Genomic DNA, 21,616 nt, shown 5'->3' with positions numbered 1-21,616 from the left:
GAAAAGTACAGTGATACCTCATTGAAACGACTCTTAAATTATACCCCCTCTGTTTTTACATACTTGCTCCACTTTCTATTTTCGGTCGTTTTTAAATACCTACTCCATTTCCTTTTATGGAAAACTTTTATTATATTTAATTTATTTACTCCGTTTCCTTCAATTCTTCAACTACTTTTGCTTTTTATAATTTTTTATTCTCCCAACTACCTCACTACCTCCGTATTTTATTAATTTCTCCTAAAACTCCACGCATACAGAAAATGAGCAAGTATTTAAAAACGGAGGGACTATATAATACGTGATGCAATTAAAAAAAAATCGAGGAAATATTTAAAACCACACACTACCACACGTTTACACGTGATACCAGTACCTCCTTTTCCTAAATGAAGCCCTTTCCCTCAAAACAGGTTCAAAAAAAAAAAAAAACAAAATCCAAACTCTTTTCGTATTCCTGCTACTCTGCTACAACACTCAAATTACTTTCACACACAAATTTACAATCAAGCTTTTGCGCAACAACAATGGAGGAAAAAGCAGCAGTTCCAGGAGTTAAAGAGAGAGAAAAAATGGAGGAACAATGGAGATTATATGAAGCATTCAACGAACTTCATGGTTTAGCACAAGAATTCTCAACCCCATTTGAAGCTCCTGCAATTCTTGTTGTGGGTCATCAAACTGATGGAAAGAGTGCTTTGGTTGAAGCTTTAATGGGTTTTCAATTTAATCATGTTGGTGGTGGGACCAAAACTCGAAGACCCATTACTCTTCACATGAAGTATAACCCTGATTGTGAATCCCCTCTTTGTTTTCTTGTCAATGATTCTGATTCTTCTGTTGTTGATCAGAAGTCTCTTGAAGCAATTCAGGTTTATTTTGGTTATTTATTGATTTATAATGTTGTTATGTGTTGGAATTTTGAATGTAGGTGTTTTGTTGTTTATTTTTTGATGAGGGTTTGTTTGTGATTGGATTTTAGTGGTGGCGATTTGGGTTAGTGGGTAGTGATTGTGTTTGGTTTCGTGTCGATTTCGGGTTTTTGGTTAATGAAATATGTCATAATTCTGAACATGTAATTGGGTGTTTGCATTTTTCAGGAGGGTTTGTGGATGTGTTATTGGTTTTTATTGCCTTTTATAATATTTAAATGCAGTGAATTTTATGTTGCCATTTTGTAGGTAGTTATAATGTACTTACTTATACTAGTATATGTTTGAAGCACAATTTCCTGATTCTGATTTGTGATTATATGAGTTGCTAGGTTGGGGAGCATAATGAGAAGTTATTTTGAGAAGTTATTTTGCCAGAAGGCTTGTTGTGTAATGCCAAACTATTCTGATAGTAGAGTCGCTATGCTGTTGACATATGTGTGGAAGGTGTTTTCGAAAATGTATTAGTTTTTTTTGGCTTAGTTATGAACAAATGCTAGTGTTGCTTGTTGAGATTTCAATGTTAGTAAATGCAATATAGTTTCTATCTAAATTTATTTTGCTTGCTGACTGAAAGCTGCATTAACTTTTCTTCATTTGTTTTGTATTTTTTTCAAGAAACAATTTATTTTTTTCTTCCCCTTTTGAAGAATTTGTAACTGTTTACCATGTTGTTTTCATTTCATATGTAAGCTAGTTCGGAATATGTCTGGCTTTGATACATGTCAATCTTCAATTCTTCACTCATGCGAGACACACCATTACCCATTTCAATTCATACTTGAAGATAGATTTAGGGGGGGATGGTATCGTGCTAATTGAAAGTATTGATATTGTTACTATGACGGGCTTCTCTTGATTGCTGTATCATGCTTGTAGATGATTGGGTTAAATCAACAGGACCCGGTTTAAGTTGTTTGTTTTCCAAAAGAAGCTGTGGGATAGTGTGACTGTGGGAGTCACTGCAAATTTGAATTGCTGTTTTTATGATTTATTTCAGTTGTTACATACTTATATATAGCTGGGGACTGCCGACTAGAGTTGCAATTGTTGCCCTGCATCTCAGACTGTTGGATCCTGGTTTGAAATCTGACATATTGGTCATATGAGTAGCTCAATTATTTTTACTTTTGCAGGCATTCATTGAAGCGGAGAACATGAGGCTTGAGAGTGAGCCATGCCAGTTCTCATCTAAAGAAATAATCATTAAAGTAGAATATAAGTACTGTCCCAACCTCACCATTATAGATACTCCAGGTCTCATTGCTCCAGCTCCAGCTCGAAAGATCCATTCGTTGCAGGTCCATCATCTGGCCAATAAAAGTTAGATCTCTGTATTATCTTCAAATTAATTGGTGATGGTGATTGGTGATCTTTGACAGGCTCAAGCTGTAGCTGTTGAGTCACTGGTTCGGGCTAAAATGCAGCACAAGGAGTACATAATATTATGCCTTGAAGACTGTAGTGATTGGAGCATTGCGACTACGAGAAGGGTGGTAATGCAAGTATGTATTAGAGGTGTTTCTTTTTTTTTTTTTTTTGATAACTATTATTCATTTCTTAGCAAAATCTTGTTAATGGATATCATTCTACATTCGAGTCTTGAAGAATATAAGTGCACTGTTAAACTGCTTGTGCACTGATTAGGTTTTACATCATCCATGCAAAGTACTTGACCAGAATTATTGATTCTGTACTGAATACTATTCTTCGTTGATTAAATGCTTACAGGTTGATTCAGAGCTTTCAAGGACTGTAATTGTATCAACAAAGCTTGATACGAAAATACCACAATTTGCACGTGCTTCTGATGTTGAAGTTTTCCTCTCTCCACCAGCTTGTACCCTAGATGGTTTCATATTGGGTGACTCTCCATTTTTCACATCAGTACCTTCTGGGAGAGTGGGTTCTTCCCCTGATTCTGTTTACAGATCAAATGACGAGTTTAAAAAGGTTATTATTATTACTAAGTATTATCATTATTATTATTATTATTATTATTATTATATATATATATATATATATTTTTTTATAAACTTTTTCAGAATCAGTCTGCAAATGGTTTGATTTTTCTATCATTGCTTCTTGTGATATATACGACTGAAAACTTTAAAGTGATTTTTAATGATCCTGTCCTGGCACTTCTAAAGTTCTCACCTGCTAACATATAATGTTTTTTCTTCACATCAATGATCACTTCTCAAGCTGGTTCTGATTTGGAGTTTCATATTCTGTAGTGTGCTGTTTAAGAAGGTCCAAAATATTGTTTCATGTATATTAAATATTTTTGTTTATTAAATCTGTTTACATATAAATTTGGTTGTTAATAGTTGAAAATTGATTCTATACTTGTAAGGGGGCGTTTGGTTCAAACAATGGTATGGGTTTGGAATGAGGAATGAAACCTGGGTGGTATGGGGTTGGAACTTGATACTTGATTTCATGTGTTTGGTTTTTATCTAGGAATGATAGTTTTCCTTTTAATTTTAAACCTAAAGGTATAGGTATGAACCATACCCACCTCCCCCCTTGGGTTTCAAAAACCCATACCTTGGGGGTTTGAGGTATGGGTTTGAAAAATGAAATTTCAAGAAACAAACACAAGGTATGGGTTTTGGTCATTCCAAACCCATACCTTATACCTAATATGCTTGAACCAAACACCCCCTAAGTGTTTTGTATGAGCTATCCTTTATTAAGTTCCTGATTTGCCATTCATATTTTGATGGTCTATGTGCTTTGGCCATGTTCTTGAACCAGCCAGGGTGCTTAACATATTTCTTAGATTGTTCCACTGATTATGGAGTGCTGTAGTGGGGATGCATTCATTTTAATAGCTCTGTTCACCTTATTTCAATGATTTGCTCTTTAAAAAAAATTAAAAAAAAAAAAAAAAAAGAAACAATGATTTGCTTACTAAACTGCACAGGCTATTAGCTTGAGAGAGGTGGAAGATATTTCATGTTTGGAGGAGAAACTAGGAAGGACACTGTCAAAGCAAGAAAGGAGCAGAATAGGCATAAGCAGCTTGAGACTGTTTTTAGAAGAGTTGCTACAGAAGAGGTTAGTGGTTTTTTTGTTTAACTCTAATCATATTATAACTTTTAATCTTCTCATCTGGTATCTGACATTAATCTGCATACAGGTACATAAATAGTGTTCCGTTGATTATTCCACTTCTTGAGAAAGAGCATCGAAATGCAACACGACATTTGAATGAAATTGATGAAGAATTCAGGTTAGCAGTCAATACACATCTTATCATTTCTTGTGCCTTGATTAGTGATCTTAGGACATTCATTTACTGGAAATCAGGAGTTGTTGTGCTTTCTATTGGTGTTTAACCATCTTCTATTGGTATAAAACTTCTGCTATTATTAAATTTTAAATTCCATTACAGCTCCCTTAACTAGTTTGATTTTTCTGAAGTTGCAACAAATTGTGTATCTGATTGGATGGATGTTTGTTTGTTATGTAATAGTGTTTTATTGTTCCAATCTAATACATGTGCAAAGCTGTAATATTACCACACATCAAATATAGTAGATCCCCTTTGGCATAATAGCTACACCTTTCTCCTTTTCCATAAAGTGAAGGAAGGAGTGCAGTATGATGATTTCTTAAGCATGGTCCATTAGCAATTCCCTAGTGCCTCAATTTTCAAGTGAGGCTCCTGTGGAGGACAAGGTGAGAAATATGTCTAGGAAATACATCATTGCTGTGTTATTGTTATCCAACCACATTTAAACTAAGAGTTTGGATGAGACCAGTGCTGATGGAATTGTTGTCTTTTCCTCACAGGAAAGATCCACCAGAGTCTTAGATTCTCAGAGTTTCAGCTGTATGTCAAGAACCTAATACATGATACAGAGTACTGCTCTTTTGTGTTGTTTTGATGAACTACTATATGGATATAGGTGGGAAGACTGAAAAGTGGTAGGTAATTGATGGCTACATGATGCACCCTTCCTCTTATTTTTGAGCTTGGATGACTAAATAAGTCGGACAATTCTCTGCATAGGTGTAGCTAGACTTGAGCACTCCTACTAGGCCTATAAAACTTGAACTAGAATGCGAGAAAACATAGAGTTTTGAGGGTGATGCAGCCTTATTATTCTTTAGTGTTCCTCTACAAAACCCTAATCTGTTATTAATGATATCCCTTTGCTCATTCTAGGAGGCTGGGCCTTCTGTTTTACTATTCCTCTAATATGTGATTCTGTGCTATTTATATTCGTTTTATGTACTCTAGCTGATCCAACATCTCATACTGGTTAAATCCTAATTTGATTTTTTTTTATTTGTTTTTTTGGCAATTTGCTTGTATGCAGTATGTTGAATGAAGTGAATTTAAAGGAGAAAGGAAGGCACTTTCATGATCAGTTCCTTACTAAGGTTTTATGCTTGCCTTCACATAAATGTTCCCTAATTGGTTTATTATATGTATGACTACATTAACTACTCTAGTCTAGACTTCTTGATTTGCAGGAGAAATTCGTAATTATGATAATTATGTGATCAACTGTTAGGGGGCGTTTAGTATCAAATTAGTAAAGGTAACGGATTGGAAACAAATTAGGAATCAGGCCCGGTTATGACCCTGTGCAAAGAGACTAACAGCACAGGGGCTCCAAACTGAAAGGGCCCAATTTTCGGTAGCATATTACTTTGTCTGTTGCATACTATGTAGGATGTTCCTCTTGTGTCGTATACTCACTTCTTGGGTATAGTAAAATCTACTACAGTAATTATTTTATCCTATTCATACTTTCCAATTTCCATATGTTCTTTAGTAATGCCTAGGAAGTAGGAAATTCAAGAGTTTTCGGTTTTTTCTTTGTTTTCATATTTCATTTACTAACTTTCTTCTTCTTCTTTTTTGTTTTTATTTTTATTTTTTTCCCTTTTTATGGGACATTTCCTAACTCTCTATTTTCACCCAATTATAATTCTCAATTTATCTTACCAATTTACCATCCTCTTACCCCTTTTAATTTTCAGCTAACATATATTGTGACGTGTCGATAATATTCATTGTAAATAATATTTTCACAATCCTTCAATAATCTTCAATATAATAGCACTTTCAAGATTTCATACTTATCAATTACATCTCTTGATTTTCAGCTATCTTCGAATTCGCCTCTTAAATTTTTAATCAATTTAATTGTTTTTATCAACATCTAACTACTCAAAATGATTTAAAGTAAACTAGACGTTGTATAATTTTCAGTATATATTCTCATTTATTGCTGGTGAAATTTTGAATTTCAATTTAAATATATATTGTAGTAGGGGCCAAATTTATTAATTTATCTATTTCATTTTTTTTGTTGAGGGCCTGTTTTAATGATTAGAACAGGGTCCTGTAATGGAATGGGACGACCCTGGGTAATATATAGTGTTACCCTTACTAATTGTTTGGTATCTTTGAGGAAACGTAAAACGATTATAAGCAATCCGTTTCCTCTTGTTTGACATAGATAAACTTGGAAACAAACAAGAGCAACAATAAGCACCTAGTATATAAGCAACAGTTTTCTACTTACTAATCTTCTTGATCATTTTAGCCAAATATCAACTTAAAGATAGGATATAAAATTGTTTCTTCTTACTAGGTTCAGTATATTCCCTTTATCTTATGCTATCCCTTCATGAATTCGATAGTATTTGGGGTAAAAAAGATTAGCCGAATTCAATAAAGTGGATAGAATCAAGCATTTCTGATTCTGATCATATACAATAAGCAATAACATGCTACCATTTATAATTTTGTATAAATGCTAGAACAAATTTTGTATAATAACATAGACAAACTATTATGTACTTATATTTTGTATATTTGTATTTAATAAGTATTGCATGACCAAAGATGCTATCAATACAATCTTAAGAATGAAGACCAGAATGATCAACCGGAGTTGGTGAAAATGACTCTTGTTGAAATGATTTAGTTGTCACATATTGGGGCATCCCTGCTAATTTGAATTTCATCTGTAGGGTGATTATATACTCTATCTTTTGGACCTTGAGCTATAACCAAGGAAGATTTTGTTTTCCAGCTTTATCATCAAGTTTGTGCCCTTATGTTGAATTCCAGACCATCAATGACCATATCATGCTTTAAAAAGAGTGGTTTTTGTATCGACTTTGTAGAATGATGTCCAAATTGATTATGCCCAAAACATTCAAGAATGCCTTATATTTTAAGCATTGATCTTGCCATGTTTGACACCCCATTTTGTTAAGGTGTATATGACGATTCATACAAAATCTAAATGTTCTGTTTGTTCAATTGGTTTTTTGATTGTTTTAGATGTATGTTTTGCAGTTATCATTGCTATTGAAAGGATCCATTGTAGCTCCACCAGATAAGTTTGGTAAGTGATGTCAAAATATCTTTATTAAAAGGAAACTTATAAACCCAACAGCGACCTGTGCAAGGCATCATCTGAAGCTGCTGATTTTTGTCATGTTGTGCTGCTTTTAGGGGAGACACTCCAAGATGAAAGAGTGAATGGAGGTGCATTCACTGGTCCTGATGGTCTTCAATTTCCGCCAAAGTTAATACCTGTAAGTTAAAAGAACTTGGATCGTGGAATTTCGAATAGTGTCACAATTTCCGTAGGTATGGTAGTTATTTGATAGTCAGAAGGCTGGATAAAATAGAACTTAAAATTATTTCTTGCCGGATTGTTTCAGCTTCTAGCCTTCTATTTGCAGCTCAACCAGCGTACTAGGTCTGTTATTAGGTCCATTGGCAACCTTTTGCTGAGTACAAGCTTAGGATCTGTGCACTTCATTTAGCTTCTTCTATCGTGTTGATTGCCTTCATCCAGCTAGTAAATAATTGAAGGTTTATATAGAATGCAGGAATGCGTCTATATGGAGGTGCACAATATCATCGTGCTATGGCTGAATTCCGATTTGTGGTAGGAGGAACTAAATGTCCCCAAATCACACGTGAAGAAATTGTTAATGCCTGTGGGGTTGAAGATATTCATGATGGAACAAACTATTCAAGGTATTTAAATTTTTCTTAAATTGCAAAACTGTATAATTAAAATGCAATGTTAACTTTAATGTTGACTACTTAACTCTATTTTCTCAAGTTATTTTCATATTGTACCGTTGTACGATACTTTGATAGGACCTTTTGGTAGATTCCAAGCATTAACTTCATCTTTATAATATTTACTTGCACGTGTCTTGCCTTGGTTATAAAAAGCACACCCAAAATGACCTTAGGCCTTGGGCGAATCCAGGTGGCAAAAAAAAAAAAAAAAAAAAACCCTCTGAAGAGCCAAGTGAAGTGAGCTACAACATACACAAAGAGGCATGCACGTTCAGTTGCCTTCGGCATAATAGTGCATTGTAGAGTACCTTATTTTATTTTTGTAGAAATGCGAAATAAAGGAGATATGAGTTTTAAACTTAAACCAAATCAAGTTTTCATAAATTTAAAGTCAACGCTAGGAATTTGAGAAAAGGTCCTCATAACCAGTATTAATTTTTTTTTCCTCGAAAGATCCTCACAAAGGGTCCTTTTTAACAGATTTTCCATTCTTATATTAGGTGTTGTTTCTGGAAACAGAAATCCTCTAAAGAGTGTAAGGGTATATCGGGGAAACTTGTTGTCACCATCTTAACGTACTTGAAGGGTAGCCTTATCGAGATATCCAAAGGCTAAGCTTGCAAAAGAAATAGAGTAAGCTGCCCAGGGGTTATCTCGGGAACTCCACTCCAACGCTCAAATCAGAAATGTACTTTCTAGAGAAAAAGAGAAAGATTAGAAAAAGTTACCAGGATTAATTTTTGGTTTGGTATTTATAGATGTACTTAAATGTGGCAAAATGTTACTTTTTAGATGGATTAGAGGTAAATCAGTAATAGAATAATCATGGGAGGATTAAGGATAATGACTAATGAGCTAGATTATAGGAGGGCTATTTTCGTCATTAAACATGATTGGGCTTAGGACATGGGATAACCCAAACATTTAGCCCCATGTGTGATGTATGAGCAAGATTAAATGAAGTTCGGGCATCACACTTAATAAGCGTATTTGATGCCAAGAGGCCTGTGTGTGAGCAGAATTAACCTTTAGTAATACGCGAAGGCTAAAAGGATCCCCAAGCGACTTGCAAGAGTAAGCGTGGGCCCCAAGCAAGACATAAGAGATAAGTGAGCTACAAGATCTAAAGCTGCTGTAAAATGGTTTGAAAGGTAAGCTTGGAAGTGGACGACAGCTTGTCATAATGAGAGGTAAGCTTGTCATGGGGTGACAACTTGCTTTATGAGAGGAAGGCTTTTCAAAGCAAGCCATAAGCACGAGAGAGGCAAGTAAGCTTTATTAGATAAGCAATTGAGAAATTGTATGAGAGGTAAGCTTGTTGATAGCTGAGAGCATGTTAGAAACTTATGATATGTCAAAAGGTAGGCCTTAATTATCTCAGGCCTTACCATAGCCCAAAGAGGGTATGCTTTGCGTCGAGGGCTTAATGATGATGATTAATGCCCATTAACTTGTATGTGAGCATAAGTTATCATTAAGAGTACTTGGGCCCAAATGAACAATGTGCCCATTTAGTTTAGGGTTTGATGTTGAGACACCTTTCTTCCTTTTCCTTTATATGTGCCTCTCATGCTTCATTTTCCTTGTGCAAATTTTTAGAGCTTTTCAATCCATTCTTTCAATTTTCGAGAGCTTGAGAGTGTCATGTCAACTTGTTCGAAATTGTCACATCGTCGATTGCTGACGACTTAAGGAGGTTCTATGTTTGAAACATATCTCATCTTACAATGATACCTCAGGGGCAATAAGAGCCGATACTAGGAGATCTTTCTTGTAAAAATGCATGATCATAAAAGTAAAAGTTGTGTAATTAAAAGTCCGTCGGCAGGACAAGTTATTTATATTGTCTCATTGTTAATTTTGTTTACTTAGTTATTTTCCTTTGTCTACCTACATAGTGATCAATAGCTCTAAGAGCTCGAGAACTCACTCTCTCCAAAGGCACCAGGCTTCCCAGCTTACAAGATACCCTATCAACATCTACTTTGTCTCAAAACTTGTGGCAAAACCTATCCTCAATATTTGAGATAGTGTCCTAGCTAACCATCATTTTAGCATGAGGCTCCTTTAGTCCTCAACCAATCTCATCTCAATTGAGCTAACGTCTTCTTCATTTTTCATTTTAACCTGCCTTGTTTAGCCCTCAACCTTTAAGATTAAAATAGCATTATGTTTGTTCATCATTTTGACATTCGGGTTCACCCAACCCTCACTTGGGCTTTTAGCCGATGACACTTCAACTTGTGTGAGTAGTTATCATGCAAGATAAACAACATGCCAACAAGGGTAAATGCCAAAGGAAAAGCCTGAATATATTACAAGGGATAGATGAAAGTCCCACACATAAAATAGATACTACCAAGTACAAGCCAACATAATCATGTCCAAAAACATAGTAAGATAAAAGAGAAGAATCAAATGTCTAGGACTACTCTGATGGGGCATCATCCTCAACGGTCTACAGGGCCAACTGATCATCCTCATTACAAACCTCATCATATTTTGCCTTCACTGCGGACCACGAATCCTCCCAGCATTCAGTCTCGATAAGGCTACCCTTCAAGTATTTTCTACAAGTTTACCCGAAATACCCTTACACTCTTTAGAGGATTTTTGTCCAGAAACATGTGTGTTTGATTGCAAGCGACACATTGAGAATATTTGCCTAGCTTTTTGTATTACCTGTTGTTTCTTAGAGATGGAATTATTTACCTTTTTCATCTCCTTTATGATGCCTTGAAATGGGTGATAGAGATTTTTTAGTTATGTTTTTCTCTTACTTCACAACAAGTGTGTTTCTTGAAGATGGTATCTTATCTTTGAAAACTAAATCGTTTGCAAGTATATCATGTTAAGGATTACATTTATATTGAGTTTTTTCTTTCTTTCTTTCTTTCGGGAGTGAGCCACATTTAGGCCCTGCTCTCTTCACCTTATTTATGCTGAATTAAAATTATATTTATAGATTGAAATTATTGTAACTGAAATTAAATTATTTTTGCTAAACTTAAATTATGTTTATTGAACTTAAATTGTTTTCAATGATCAAAATTTCAAAACTTATCTATACTGATTCTCTAATACTATCTCCGTTTTTATTTAGTTGGCACATTTTGACTTTAGCACTATTCACACACCTCCCTTTGATCGTGTTTTGTGCTTAGTACGTAATGAGAAATATAGTCATGTGGGATCTTGTTAGATTCGTCACGTTATATACTTTCAAAATATCAACTTTTCATAATTTTTGCTTATCGATAATTAAAGATATTAATGATTGAATAAGTGCATTGACAAACGTGACTAATAAAACGTGTCAATTAAAAAGAAACGGAGAAAGTATATGTTTTTTTGAAGCTATTGATCTTTACTGATTAAAACTTATTTTTGCATAACTTAAATTATTTTATTGAACTAAATTATTTTTTATTGAATATTATTCAAATACTGAATATTATTCGAATAAGGTGAAGAGATTAGGGCCTAAAGCTTGTATTGGGTGGTCTATGTTTGCATTTGGAATCTTTACAAGTGTATGCTTTGCTTCTTTGATAATTATTACGAGTATGTAGCACATATATAGGATAACTATTAAAAGCTGCACGTGGTGTTGCATGTAACAGAATGAGGTTGTGTGTTCATCACTGTTTTGTTTGTGCTTATCCCCTTTACAGGACAGCTTGCGTGATAGCTGTTTCCAAGGCTCGTGACACTTTTGAACCTTTTCTTCATCAGGTAAATGCTAATTATATCTTAGAATGTTTCCAGTGCTGTCTCACGGTAAAAGTTCATTTTGCCTTAAGGGAGGGGGATAACTGGCAAGGCATCTGGTAGGGGCTTCTTTATATATATATAAAAAAAAAGAGGGGGGGGGGGGCGGCGGCTGCTGTGCATTTAAGATTGTCCCTTTGTCATTGAAAATCCTCTTATCTCACTAATTGGTTGCTAGCAATTTGTTAGAATTGCTAGCTAACATAAGAATATTTCTACTATTTATTCTAAAACTCTGCACATTGAGTAATGGAGCAAGTAATAAAATACGGAGGGAGTATAATACTAGTAATGGTTTTTTTCATATGTAATGGTTTATGATGCGCTTTGCATTTAAGATTGTCCCTTTGTCATTGAAAATCCTCTATCTCACTAATTGGTTGCTAGCAATTTGTTAGAATTGCTAGCTAACATAAGAATATTTCTACTATTTCTTCTAAAACTCTGCACATTGAGCAATGGAGCAAGTAATAAAATACGGAGGGAGTATAACACTAGTATTGCCAGTCTTTGCTTTTAACCAAGATTAGTGTTTCTCAAGTAAAATAAATTTTTCTTGCAGTTGGGCCAAAGGCTCTTGCACATTCTCAAGAGATTGCTTCCTATTTGTATCTACCTTTTACAGGTATTGCCTCTCTGATGTAATTATGTAATGGTTTATGATGCGCTAGCAATTTTGTCTTGATGAGTAGTGGTTTTTTTTTCATTTTTTTCATTTTTTTTTTTCATTTGTAACACCAATAGGATTAATGGAACTTCACTTTGCAGAAAGATGGTGAGTATTTAAGCCGCAACGATGTATTTCTGGGTCGTGTTGATTCAGCCTTCAACAATTTTGCAGAATCAACTGAAAGATCATGCCGAGAAAAGTAAGCATCCAGTTGTGTCTTTAAACCCTATAATACAATATTAATGGCTAATTATTTTTCTCTCATCTGAGATCTTTAAGACAATGGTCTAATATATTGTTTCAGACTTACAGACATACCTTTTGTCTTCTGCTTCTTCTTCCTACTTATGCTTATCCCCTAGTTGGTAGGGCCACACTGGTTTTTAGTTTCGTTATAGTAATAATTCGAATTATAAAGGGAATAGATTTAGTGAAGTATATCAATGCTGAGAACAGTGAATTATGCGTCAATGGATATGTTTTTCTTATGTCACCTTTAGTCCTAGGAAAGTGTTGACACTTGATTAGGAGATTGCAACTTCGTTGCTGTTTGTTCTGAGCAAAAATTAAAGAGTATCTCTGTCATTGTAGTTAGAAGAAATATAATTTCAATATGATGTCATCGTAGTTGCATGCTTATTCAACTATTAAGGAGTTATGTTTTTCTCTCTGAATCTAGCCTCTAGTTAGGACTACATAATTTTTATGTTAAAGGCTTGGAGTGGGGATCAGGAGGGAGCGTGGGAGAAAAGAATTTAGTTTGCGGATTGGTTCTTGGAATGTGGGGTCTCTTACGGGAAAATCAGCAGAATTGGTAGAAGTAATGAAAAGACGACGCGTGAACATCATGTGCCTCCAAGAGACAAGATGGACAGGAGAAGGAGCTCGAGGCTTGGTTTTGGGGTATAAGGTATGGTATGTTGGGCAAGAAACGAGCCACAGAACAAGGAATGGTGGAGCTAGGAACGGGGTTGGTGTGGTTCTCGATGAGAGGTTGGCAAAAGAGGTGATCGAGGTCTATCGGAAGAACGATAGGTTGATAAGGCTGAAGTTGCTATGTGGCAAGGAGATTGTGAATGTTATCAGTGCTTATGCTCCCCAAGTGGGTTTAGATGCAGAAGAGAAACGACAATTTTGGGAGGACCTAGACGAGGTGGTGCAGGGTGTCCACCACTCAGAGAAGTTATATATTGGAGGGGATCTAAATGGGCACGTTGGGGCGAGCCGAGATGGCTATGAGAGTGTCCATGGAGGCTTTGGGTATGGGCAGAGGGACGCCGGTGGTGAAGCTATTATGGATTTTGCCCAATCATATGATTTAATTTTGGCTAATACTTGGTTTAAGAAGAGGGATTCACACTTGATAACTTTTCGGAATGGAGCAAATGCAACTCAAATAGACTTCCTGCTCACAAGGAGCATAGATAGACAAAGTTGCATAAACTGTAAGGTTATCCCAGGGGAGAGTGTGGTCACCCAACACCGGCTATTGGTAATGACTATTCGTCTGAAAGAGAAGGCGAAGAAAAAAGTTAGACAAGAAGAACCAAGGATAAGATGGTGGACCCTAAGGGATGCAAAAGCTAAGGTTTTTACAGAAAAGGTAATTGAAGAAGCGGATTGGGATGGAGAGGTGGATCCGGACATGACTTGGTTACGAATGAAGAACTGTTTCCTAAGAGTGGCCAAAGAGGTCTTAGGGGAAGTAAGGGGAAGAACTTCGGTACAGAGAGATACTTCGTGGTGGAATGAAGAGGTGAAAGCAGTAATTAAGCAAAAAAGGGAATGCTATCAAGCCTTAGGAAAATGTAGGAGTGATGAAACCTTTGCAGCGTATAAGGAGGCTAAGAGCAAGGCAAAGGCAGCTGTTCGCCAAGCAAAAGAAAAGGCATATCAGGAGGTTTATGAAAAGCTTGATTCCAAGGAGGGAGAAAGGATCATTTATAAGATGGCAAAGAGAAGACAAGAGGCAAGGAAGGATATTGGCATGGTGAAGTGTGTCAAAGATAAGAACCAAATGGTCCTAGTGCAAGAGGAGGGCATCAAGGACAGGTGGAAGGGGTACTTCGATGAATTATTTAATGGAAGTAATGGAGTTGTGATAGGAGATACCTCTATGAGTGATGAAGAAATCAACATGGAGTATGTGCGAAGGATTAGGAGAGTAGAGGTGGAGATTGCACTGAGGAAGATGAAACCTAAGAAGGCGGTTGGCCCTGATGGGGTACCGATAGAGGTGTGGAGGTGTTTGGGTAAGATTGGTATTGATTGGTTAACAAACCTTTTCAACAAGATATGGACGGCTACAAGGATCCCACAAGATTGGAGGAAGAGCACCTTGGTCCCGGTTTATAAAAACAAAGGAGACGCTCAAGATTGTTCTAACTATCGAGGAATTAAGCTTATGAGCCATACTATGAAGTTGTGGGAAAGGGTGATTGAACAAAGGTTGAGGGCATGCACAAGCATTTCAGATAACCAATTTGGTTTTATGCCTGGGAGATCTACTATGGAGGCAATCCATTTGATAAGACAAATGATGGAGTTTTATAGGGTAAAGAAGAAAGATCTTCATATGGTCTTTATTGATTTAGAGAAGGCATATGACAAGGTGCCAAGAGAGATACTTTGGTGGGCAATGTTGAAGAAAGGTATCCCACGAAGGTATGTAGACCTAGTTAAGGATATGTATCGGGATGTGTCAACAAATGTGAGGACATGCGGAGGGTTGACAAAAGATTTCCCTATTACAATCGGATTGCATCAAGGGTCTGCATTAAGCCCTTTTCTTTTTGCAACGGTTCTAGATGAATTAACTAGACCAATTCAAGATGAGGTTCCATGGTGTATGCTGTTCGCAGATGATATCGTTTTGGTGGATGAGACTAAGGATGGGGTTAATGTCAAGTTGGAGCAATGGAGGCAAAGGTTGGAATCTAGAGGGTTTAAGCTAAGTCGGAGTAAGACTGAATATTTGGTATGTCGTTTTGGCACTCAGAGGGGGACACGCAATGAAGTGGTGAGTTTGGATGGAAAGGATTTGACCATGAGTGAATGTTTTAAGTACCTAGGGTCGATCATCCAGAAGAATGGTGACATTGATCAAGACGTGACCCACAGGATTAAGTCAGGGTGGCTTAAATGGAGAGCGGCCACGGGAGTGTTATGCGACCGCAGCATTCCCTTAAAGTTGAAGGGAAAATTCTACAGGACTGCCATACGACCAGTGTTGCTCTATGGTACAGAATGTTGGGCTTCTAAGAAAGAGCATATTAAAAAGATGGAGGTTACGGAAATGCGCATGTTAAGGTGGATGTGTGGAAACACTTTAAGAGATAGAATCAGAAATGAGGTTATTCGCAAGAAAGTAGGTGTGGCGGGCATTGTGGATAAACTAAGGGAAAATCGTCTGCGTTGGTTTGGACATGTAAGACGGAGACCCGAGGGTGCACCGGTGCGAAGAGTGGAAGAGTGGGACCATGGAGGGATTAAACGAGGAAGAGGGAGACCAAAGATGACTTGGTTGGAAGGAGTGAGGAAGGATATGAAGTGCATGGATTTACGTGAGGATGAAGTTTTGGATCGTAAGGGATGGAGGAGAAAGATTTATGTTGATGACTACACGGAATAATCAAATTTGGTTCATGTTAGCCGACCCCACTTTTGGGATTAAGGCTTTGATTGATTGATTGATTGATTGAAAGATATTGTGTGTATTGGCCTTGACTTTGCAGTACCTGCGAGGCTGCAAAATAATTGTTACTCCCTCTGTTTTTTTTAAGAGCCCCACTTCCCAAAAGTGACCATTTTTTTAAGTGCCCCATTTCCAAATTTAGATACCCTACTCACATTATATATTATTTTTCTCTCTTCCTTTTGACCCTGCTATCATTTATAATATTTCTCTCTCTCACACACACATCACCTAGTGATCCCCCATTCATATTTCTTCTCTTACTTTTCAAAATGTTTTATTCCTAAACATTTAGTATATATTACTTTACACTTATGTCTAAAACTCCGCACACACCACAAATGGACACTTAAAAAAACGGAGGGAATAATATTTATCAATGATTTAAAAGTTGGTTTTTTGGTGGGCAATTCTTGGGTTTTTAAAGATCTTATGCATAGCAATATCCTTAGCTTTAATTAGTTGAGACTTGAGAAACCACTTTTAATGTTCTTATATGTCTTTTCATTTGATTGATGACTTACTTCTTCTGTTTTTTCATACATGCATTGTTTTGATTTGTACGATAGCCAATGCGCTAATTTGACCCTTGCTAACTAAATTGAGAATCAAACAGTAACTAAATTGAAAATGTGGTCAAATTTAGTATACGAATAGTTTAAAAGTCAAAAGGATGCATGAAAGAGTAAGTATGCATTAACATTTCAAGGCAACAGACTTAGTTTCTCAATCTGCTATAGTAATTAGCATGATGAAGTTTGTGTTGCGTCAATCAAGAAATTGAATTGACACTCATGCTGAGTTTTCACCAATATACCCCCCTTTTTTGGACATCTATTCAAATCAAAATTGTTTTGAGGGTCAGTGTACTAGCATCTGTGCTTCTTAGCAGTTAAATTGATTGGAGAAATGTGAAATTTATGGTTATGTGCTGTCAAATTTGATGATGATATAACTCTCCTGAGAATAGCATGTGTGCTCATGTGCATGTTAGTTGTCTAATGCTAGTGCATAGAAAACCAATATCACCAAAGTCTTATTTTTGCTTAATTTACTGTTGTCAATAGGTGTATGGAAGATTTGGTGAGCACAACTCGCTATGTTTCTTGGTCTCTTCATAACAAGGTAATATTATCATGAACATGTATTTTTGTGTACTGCAGAAACAGACTCAAATTTTAATAGTTGAATTAAATTAATGTAAATGCTTCAGATGGAGTAGACATCTTCTCTGCTGAGAATCTGAGATAATACATTGAAAGGAACAAGTCTTGAGGTTTGTAGTGTAAATGAGGTAAAATGATAAATGAAAGTGTGCTTTATATTGACAAGCTTCTTATACCTTAATGAGTGAAGAGCTAAACACGTAGTCAAATTGTTGAAATTTTTTTGTGTCACAGAGTTGGTTGTTACAAAGAACTTTTGATAAACATGCCGTTTTAACGTGTAGTAATTGTGTGGTTATAAATTATTACTAACTTCAGATAGAAACTTTCGGACTGACTTTTGTTTTAGTGTTGAAGAAATTAATTTTTTTCTGTATAATGTGGTGTTATTATTGCTAAATTAGGATCATAGTTTCATATATATGATGCCACACTCGTAAGCATTGTCTCTTTACTTCTGACATCCCATCACTTGAGAGAACATATCCAATGTAATGAAAGGAGTAGATCAAGTTAAATACAAAATCTTCCAATGAATTTATCTACTGTACAGAGTTCTTCAAGTTACAGTGATTAGTGTTGAAGGAATTTTTTTTTTTTCTTTTTTTTTTTTTTCCACAAGCTGCTCCTAGGGTTTATTGTCAATTCATGAGATTTTTAAATTTTGGCGTAATCTGCAGAATCGGGCTGGTTTGCGTCATTTTCTGGATTCTTTTGGGGCAAGTGCGACAGATGCTTCCGTTCTTGGTGGTAATTAGTGTAATCCTGGTTTTAAGTTTCCAGGAAATCTGGCTCTCCTACTGGTGATTCATTTTAGGTTTGACTCCCTCATTAAAGAATTACTCTCTTAATTTTTCTCTAGATTCAACACCAAAAGAAAAGCCAGAGAACTCGCCCAAAATGGCAGCAAAAGCAAGTCACTTGGCCTCAGGTTTGGACTCCAATGGGTCTGCCCAGCTTACAGAAACAAGATTGGCTGACCTGCTGGATAACACCCTTTGGAATCGGAGACTTGCTCCTTCATCTGAGAGAATTGTGTATGCTCTAGTACAGCAAATATTTCACGGGATAAAAGAGTACTTTTTGGCATCTGCAGAGTTAAAGGTTTGTGTCCTTTTTCAACATTCTCAAATTGTCTTATAGCACGTTTTTAATTTTACCTCTTTTTCCAATATAAGGTGGGATATTTACACTTTCCTATCAACAGATAAGAATCTCATGACTATTATGGTTTTATTGTATTAAGCATTTTACCAATAAGGTACCCTATAATTATTGATTATATGATCTAATTTGAAACTAATGCTGATCATATAATTTTCATTGGAAACAAATTTCACATGAAAATGGTAAACTGTTGTATTTGGGCCTCTTTGCATTGGATTTTTTACTTGATGAAGTTTATTTTTACTGTTTATAGATAAAAACTGATATTTGTCATATTTCTAATGTTTTTATTAAATAACGTGACTGAAAACTAATGTTTGCTGATTAGATAACCTTTTACTAAAGACTAGTATTGCAAGACAGAAACAAAGCTTTGGCTTACAATTTTTAAATTGCCCATAACGTGTGTATTAATAAATTCTTAACTTTGGACTCAAATTTAGGTCGACAGAAATTTGATTTTTGTATTTGAGATGATAGAAAAAGAAGAAATATGATATTTGTGTTTGAAATGATTGTATAACTCTTCTAACCAGTTATACTGATAGGCGATCATGGTGCAAATTTGTGTCTTGGAATTTTCCCAAACAAACCTCACTGTAATATACTGACAAGCTGTTCTGCATTTGTAGTTCAATTGCTTTTTGTTAATGCCAATAGTAGACAAGCTACCTGAACGTTTGCGTGAAGACCTGTCTAAATTTGAAGATAATGTTGATAGCATGTTTGACGTTGCTAGTTTGAGAAGCTCTTTGGACCAGCGCAAACGAGACATGGAGATTGAACTGAAACGAGTAACACCTGAATCTTTTTTGTGATTATTCTGGTCTTGCCGTTTGGCTTTTTGGATAAGCTGATGAAGTTGTTCTGTTTTGTGATGCAGATTCAGAAGCTTAAAGACAAATTTAAACAACTTCATATGCAGCTGTACCGTGAAACATAGTCTGAGCCATAGATTTCTCTTGATGCAATCATTCTTTGGTGCTCAAATGCGGATGCACGGTCTTTAAAATTCTACTGAAATGCCATGGTAGTGACCATAGTGTTCTAATTTCTTGCTCGATTGAAAAGAGTGACTAAATGATCATTGTTGTATAAATAAATGCATACAAAATCTTCTCAACTGGAGTGATGCATCCTCTTTTTTGGTAATGAAATTTTATGTTAACGTCAAAATCCAAAGTGTAGTATAACACAACAATAAAATTAACGAAAAAGCTTAGGATGACTTGAAATAATAAAATTCTGTAACATATGGTCCTAACTTGACCTCATTTGACCCATTGGTTAGACACTATTATTTTTCAAGGCTACAAAATAATAGCAACCAAAAATAGGAGGTGATAGTGATGGTTTTTGTGGTGGTTTAAGGAGCTGATAGTGGCGGTTTTATTGATAAGAGGTGGTTTAAGGAGGTGATGGTGGTGGTTCATATCTGGTGGTTATGGCGGTTAGTCAGTTAGGATTGCTTTACACAAAAACTAACAGGTTAACGTCTAGAGAACAACTAGGGTACCACATAGTTCCTAAATGTATCTGAGGGATACCACGTTAAAAACCGAGTTTGAAGGGGTGCAACATAGAAAAAGTCAATAACCCAGGATTGAGAATGATCCTCATTATATTGAGAATCATAGTTTAAAGAGCATGAGAATCACAGTTCAAATATTGTGATATTATCTCCTTAATAAATAGGAAATTTTGACAATTACCACCTTCTATTATGTCCATTTTAGCAATTACCACCTTGTATTTTTTTTTTTGAAAATTACCACCTTCTATTTTCAAAAACATCAAAAGTTACCACCTTCTCCACCACATGACGTCATCTTGCCTACTTCCCTCCCATTTCCCCTTCCTCACTTCGATTCTCATCTCCCCTGTTTCTCTTCTCTCTCCTTCACCATTAATGGCAATCAATTCTTCCTCACCCACCTAATACTTTCTGAAAATTTACTCCCTATTGTCATATCCTCTCTCTCCCTCAAAATTCTTGGTCAAAGTAGTTGCTAAATTGCCCAAAATTTACCTTGTTCCAGGCGCAATATCATAGGAAAATTGGTTTGGAAACGTCATTGTTGAAGGGGGACCAAGCTAGGAGGCCTTTGGTTGTTGGAATTAGCAAAACGAAGTAAAAAAATCAGGTAATTTAATAATATAAAGTGTAAATGACAAACCCTAGAACTTTACAATGTAATTGGATACTAATTTGTGCAATGTGGTTTTATATATATTCATGAATTAGTTGTCAATTAGTTCACCAATTGAACACCCTCACCCCTAATATGATTCGCAAAACCCTAATTTCAACCCTAATTTGTTGATAATTTGATTCACAAAATTACAATTATAAACCCTGAAACGCATTGAAACCCCTAAATTAAGAAATTAAGATGAACAACATACCTTTCTTTGTTTCAAAAAAAAAAAAAAACATACCTTTCTTTTGGGAATCGTTGTCATGTTGCAGCAACCACCAATAATTGTTCGTCAATTTGGATTTAGAGGAGTGAATTGAAGTGTTCTATTTTTTTGGGGGAAAAAAGTGAGAGGAGAGATGAGAATCGAGGGAAATGGGAGGGAAATAAGCAAGATGACGTCATGTGGTAGAGAAGGTGGTAACTTTTGATGTTTTTGAAAATAGAAGGTGGTAATTTTCAAAAAAAAAAAAATACAAGGTGGTAATTGCTAAAATGGACATAATAGAAGGTGGTAATTGTCAAAGTTTCCTAATAAATATGACATTTATAATTAACCGATTTTTAGTGTCTACTAAAACGGATTTATATTTTTTGACCTAAGCAACTCTTCCTCAATTCCATTCCTCATGGTCAATAAGATTTTTGCGTTGTAATATTTATGATGAACATTTCCAATGTGTATAGCTAATTTTATTTTTTAAAAGTTTGTTCTAAAAATTAGCTAGTGTGGATTTATGTTTAAATTAAATAATGTTTGTGTTTGGAAATTTATTATCTAATGTATTGGTAATAGAGAAAAAGTACTAACTAATTTTTAAAAGTAATACGAAGTAGAAAATTTTCACCGAGTAATTTAAGAATTTTTCCTCTGAAAGTACACATAATAGGTATTGAAACCAAATCTCAAGACTAAAAGGTATAATCTCATTGAGCAAGTGTA

General features: G+C 35.6%; 1 protein-coding gene across 1 annotated transcript; it reads left to right on the top strand.

Moving 5' to 3' along the window:
- Nucleotides 1-402: 402 nt before the first annotated feature.
- On the top strand, nt 403-19,643 carry LOC145611186 (dynamin-like protein ARC5). Its single transcript, XM_081666477.1, has 18 exons — nt 403-872; nt 2,069-2,233; nt 2,315-2,437; nt 2,664-2,885; nt 3,862-3,995; nt 4,078-4,170; nt 5,264-5,327; nt 7,264-7,312; nt 7,423-7,505; nt 7,799-7,956; nt 11,682-11,742; nt 12,341-12,403; nt 12,547-12,647; nt 17,210-17,267; nt 17,989-18,058; nt 18,171-18,412; nt 19,108-19,269; nt 19,359-19,643. The coding sequence occupies exons 1-18, from the start codon at nt 528-530 to the stop codon at nt 19,416-19,418; spliced, it is 2,253 nt and encodes a 750-aa protein (XP_081522603.1). The 5' UTR covers nt 403-527; the 3' UTR covers nt 19,419-19,643.
- The last annotated feature ends 1,973 nt before the right edge of the window (nt 19,644-21,616 follow it).

The sequence above is a fragment of the Chenopodium album genome, chromosome 24 (assembly GCF_948465745.1).
Source record: "Chenopodium album chromosome 24, dcCheAlbu1.1, whole genome shotgun sequence".
In the NCBI taxonomy this organism is placed as follows: Eukaryota; Viridiplantae; Streptophyta; class Magnoliopsida; order Caryophyllales; family Amaranthaceae; genus Chenopodium; species Chenopodium album.
Note: the sequence above shows the minus strand (reverse complement) of the source record. Positions and strands in the feature narration are given on the sequence as shown.

Excerpts from the sequence above, each read along its gene's own strand:
- LOC145611186 (XM_081666477.1), top strand. The coding sequence starts at position 528 with ATGGAGGAAAAAGCAGCAGTTCCAGGAGTTAAAGAGAGAGAAAAAATG. Across the intron at positions 2,234-2,314 it reads GAAAGATCCATTCGTTGCAG|GCTCAAGCTGTAGCTGTTGA; the intron begins GTCCATCATCTG and ends GATCTTTGACAG. Across the intron at positions 7,506-7,798 it reads TTCCGCCAAAGTTAATACCT|AATGCAGGAATGCGTCTATA; the intron begins GTAAGTTAAAAG and ends AGGTTTATATAG.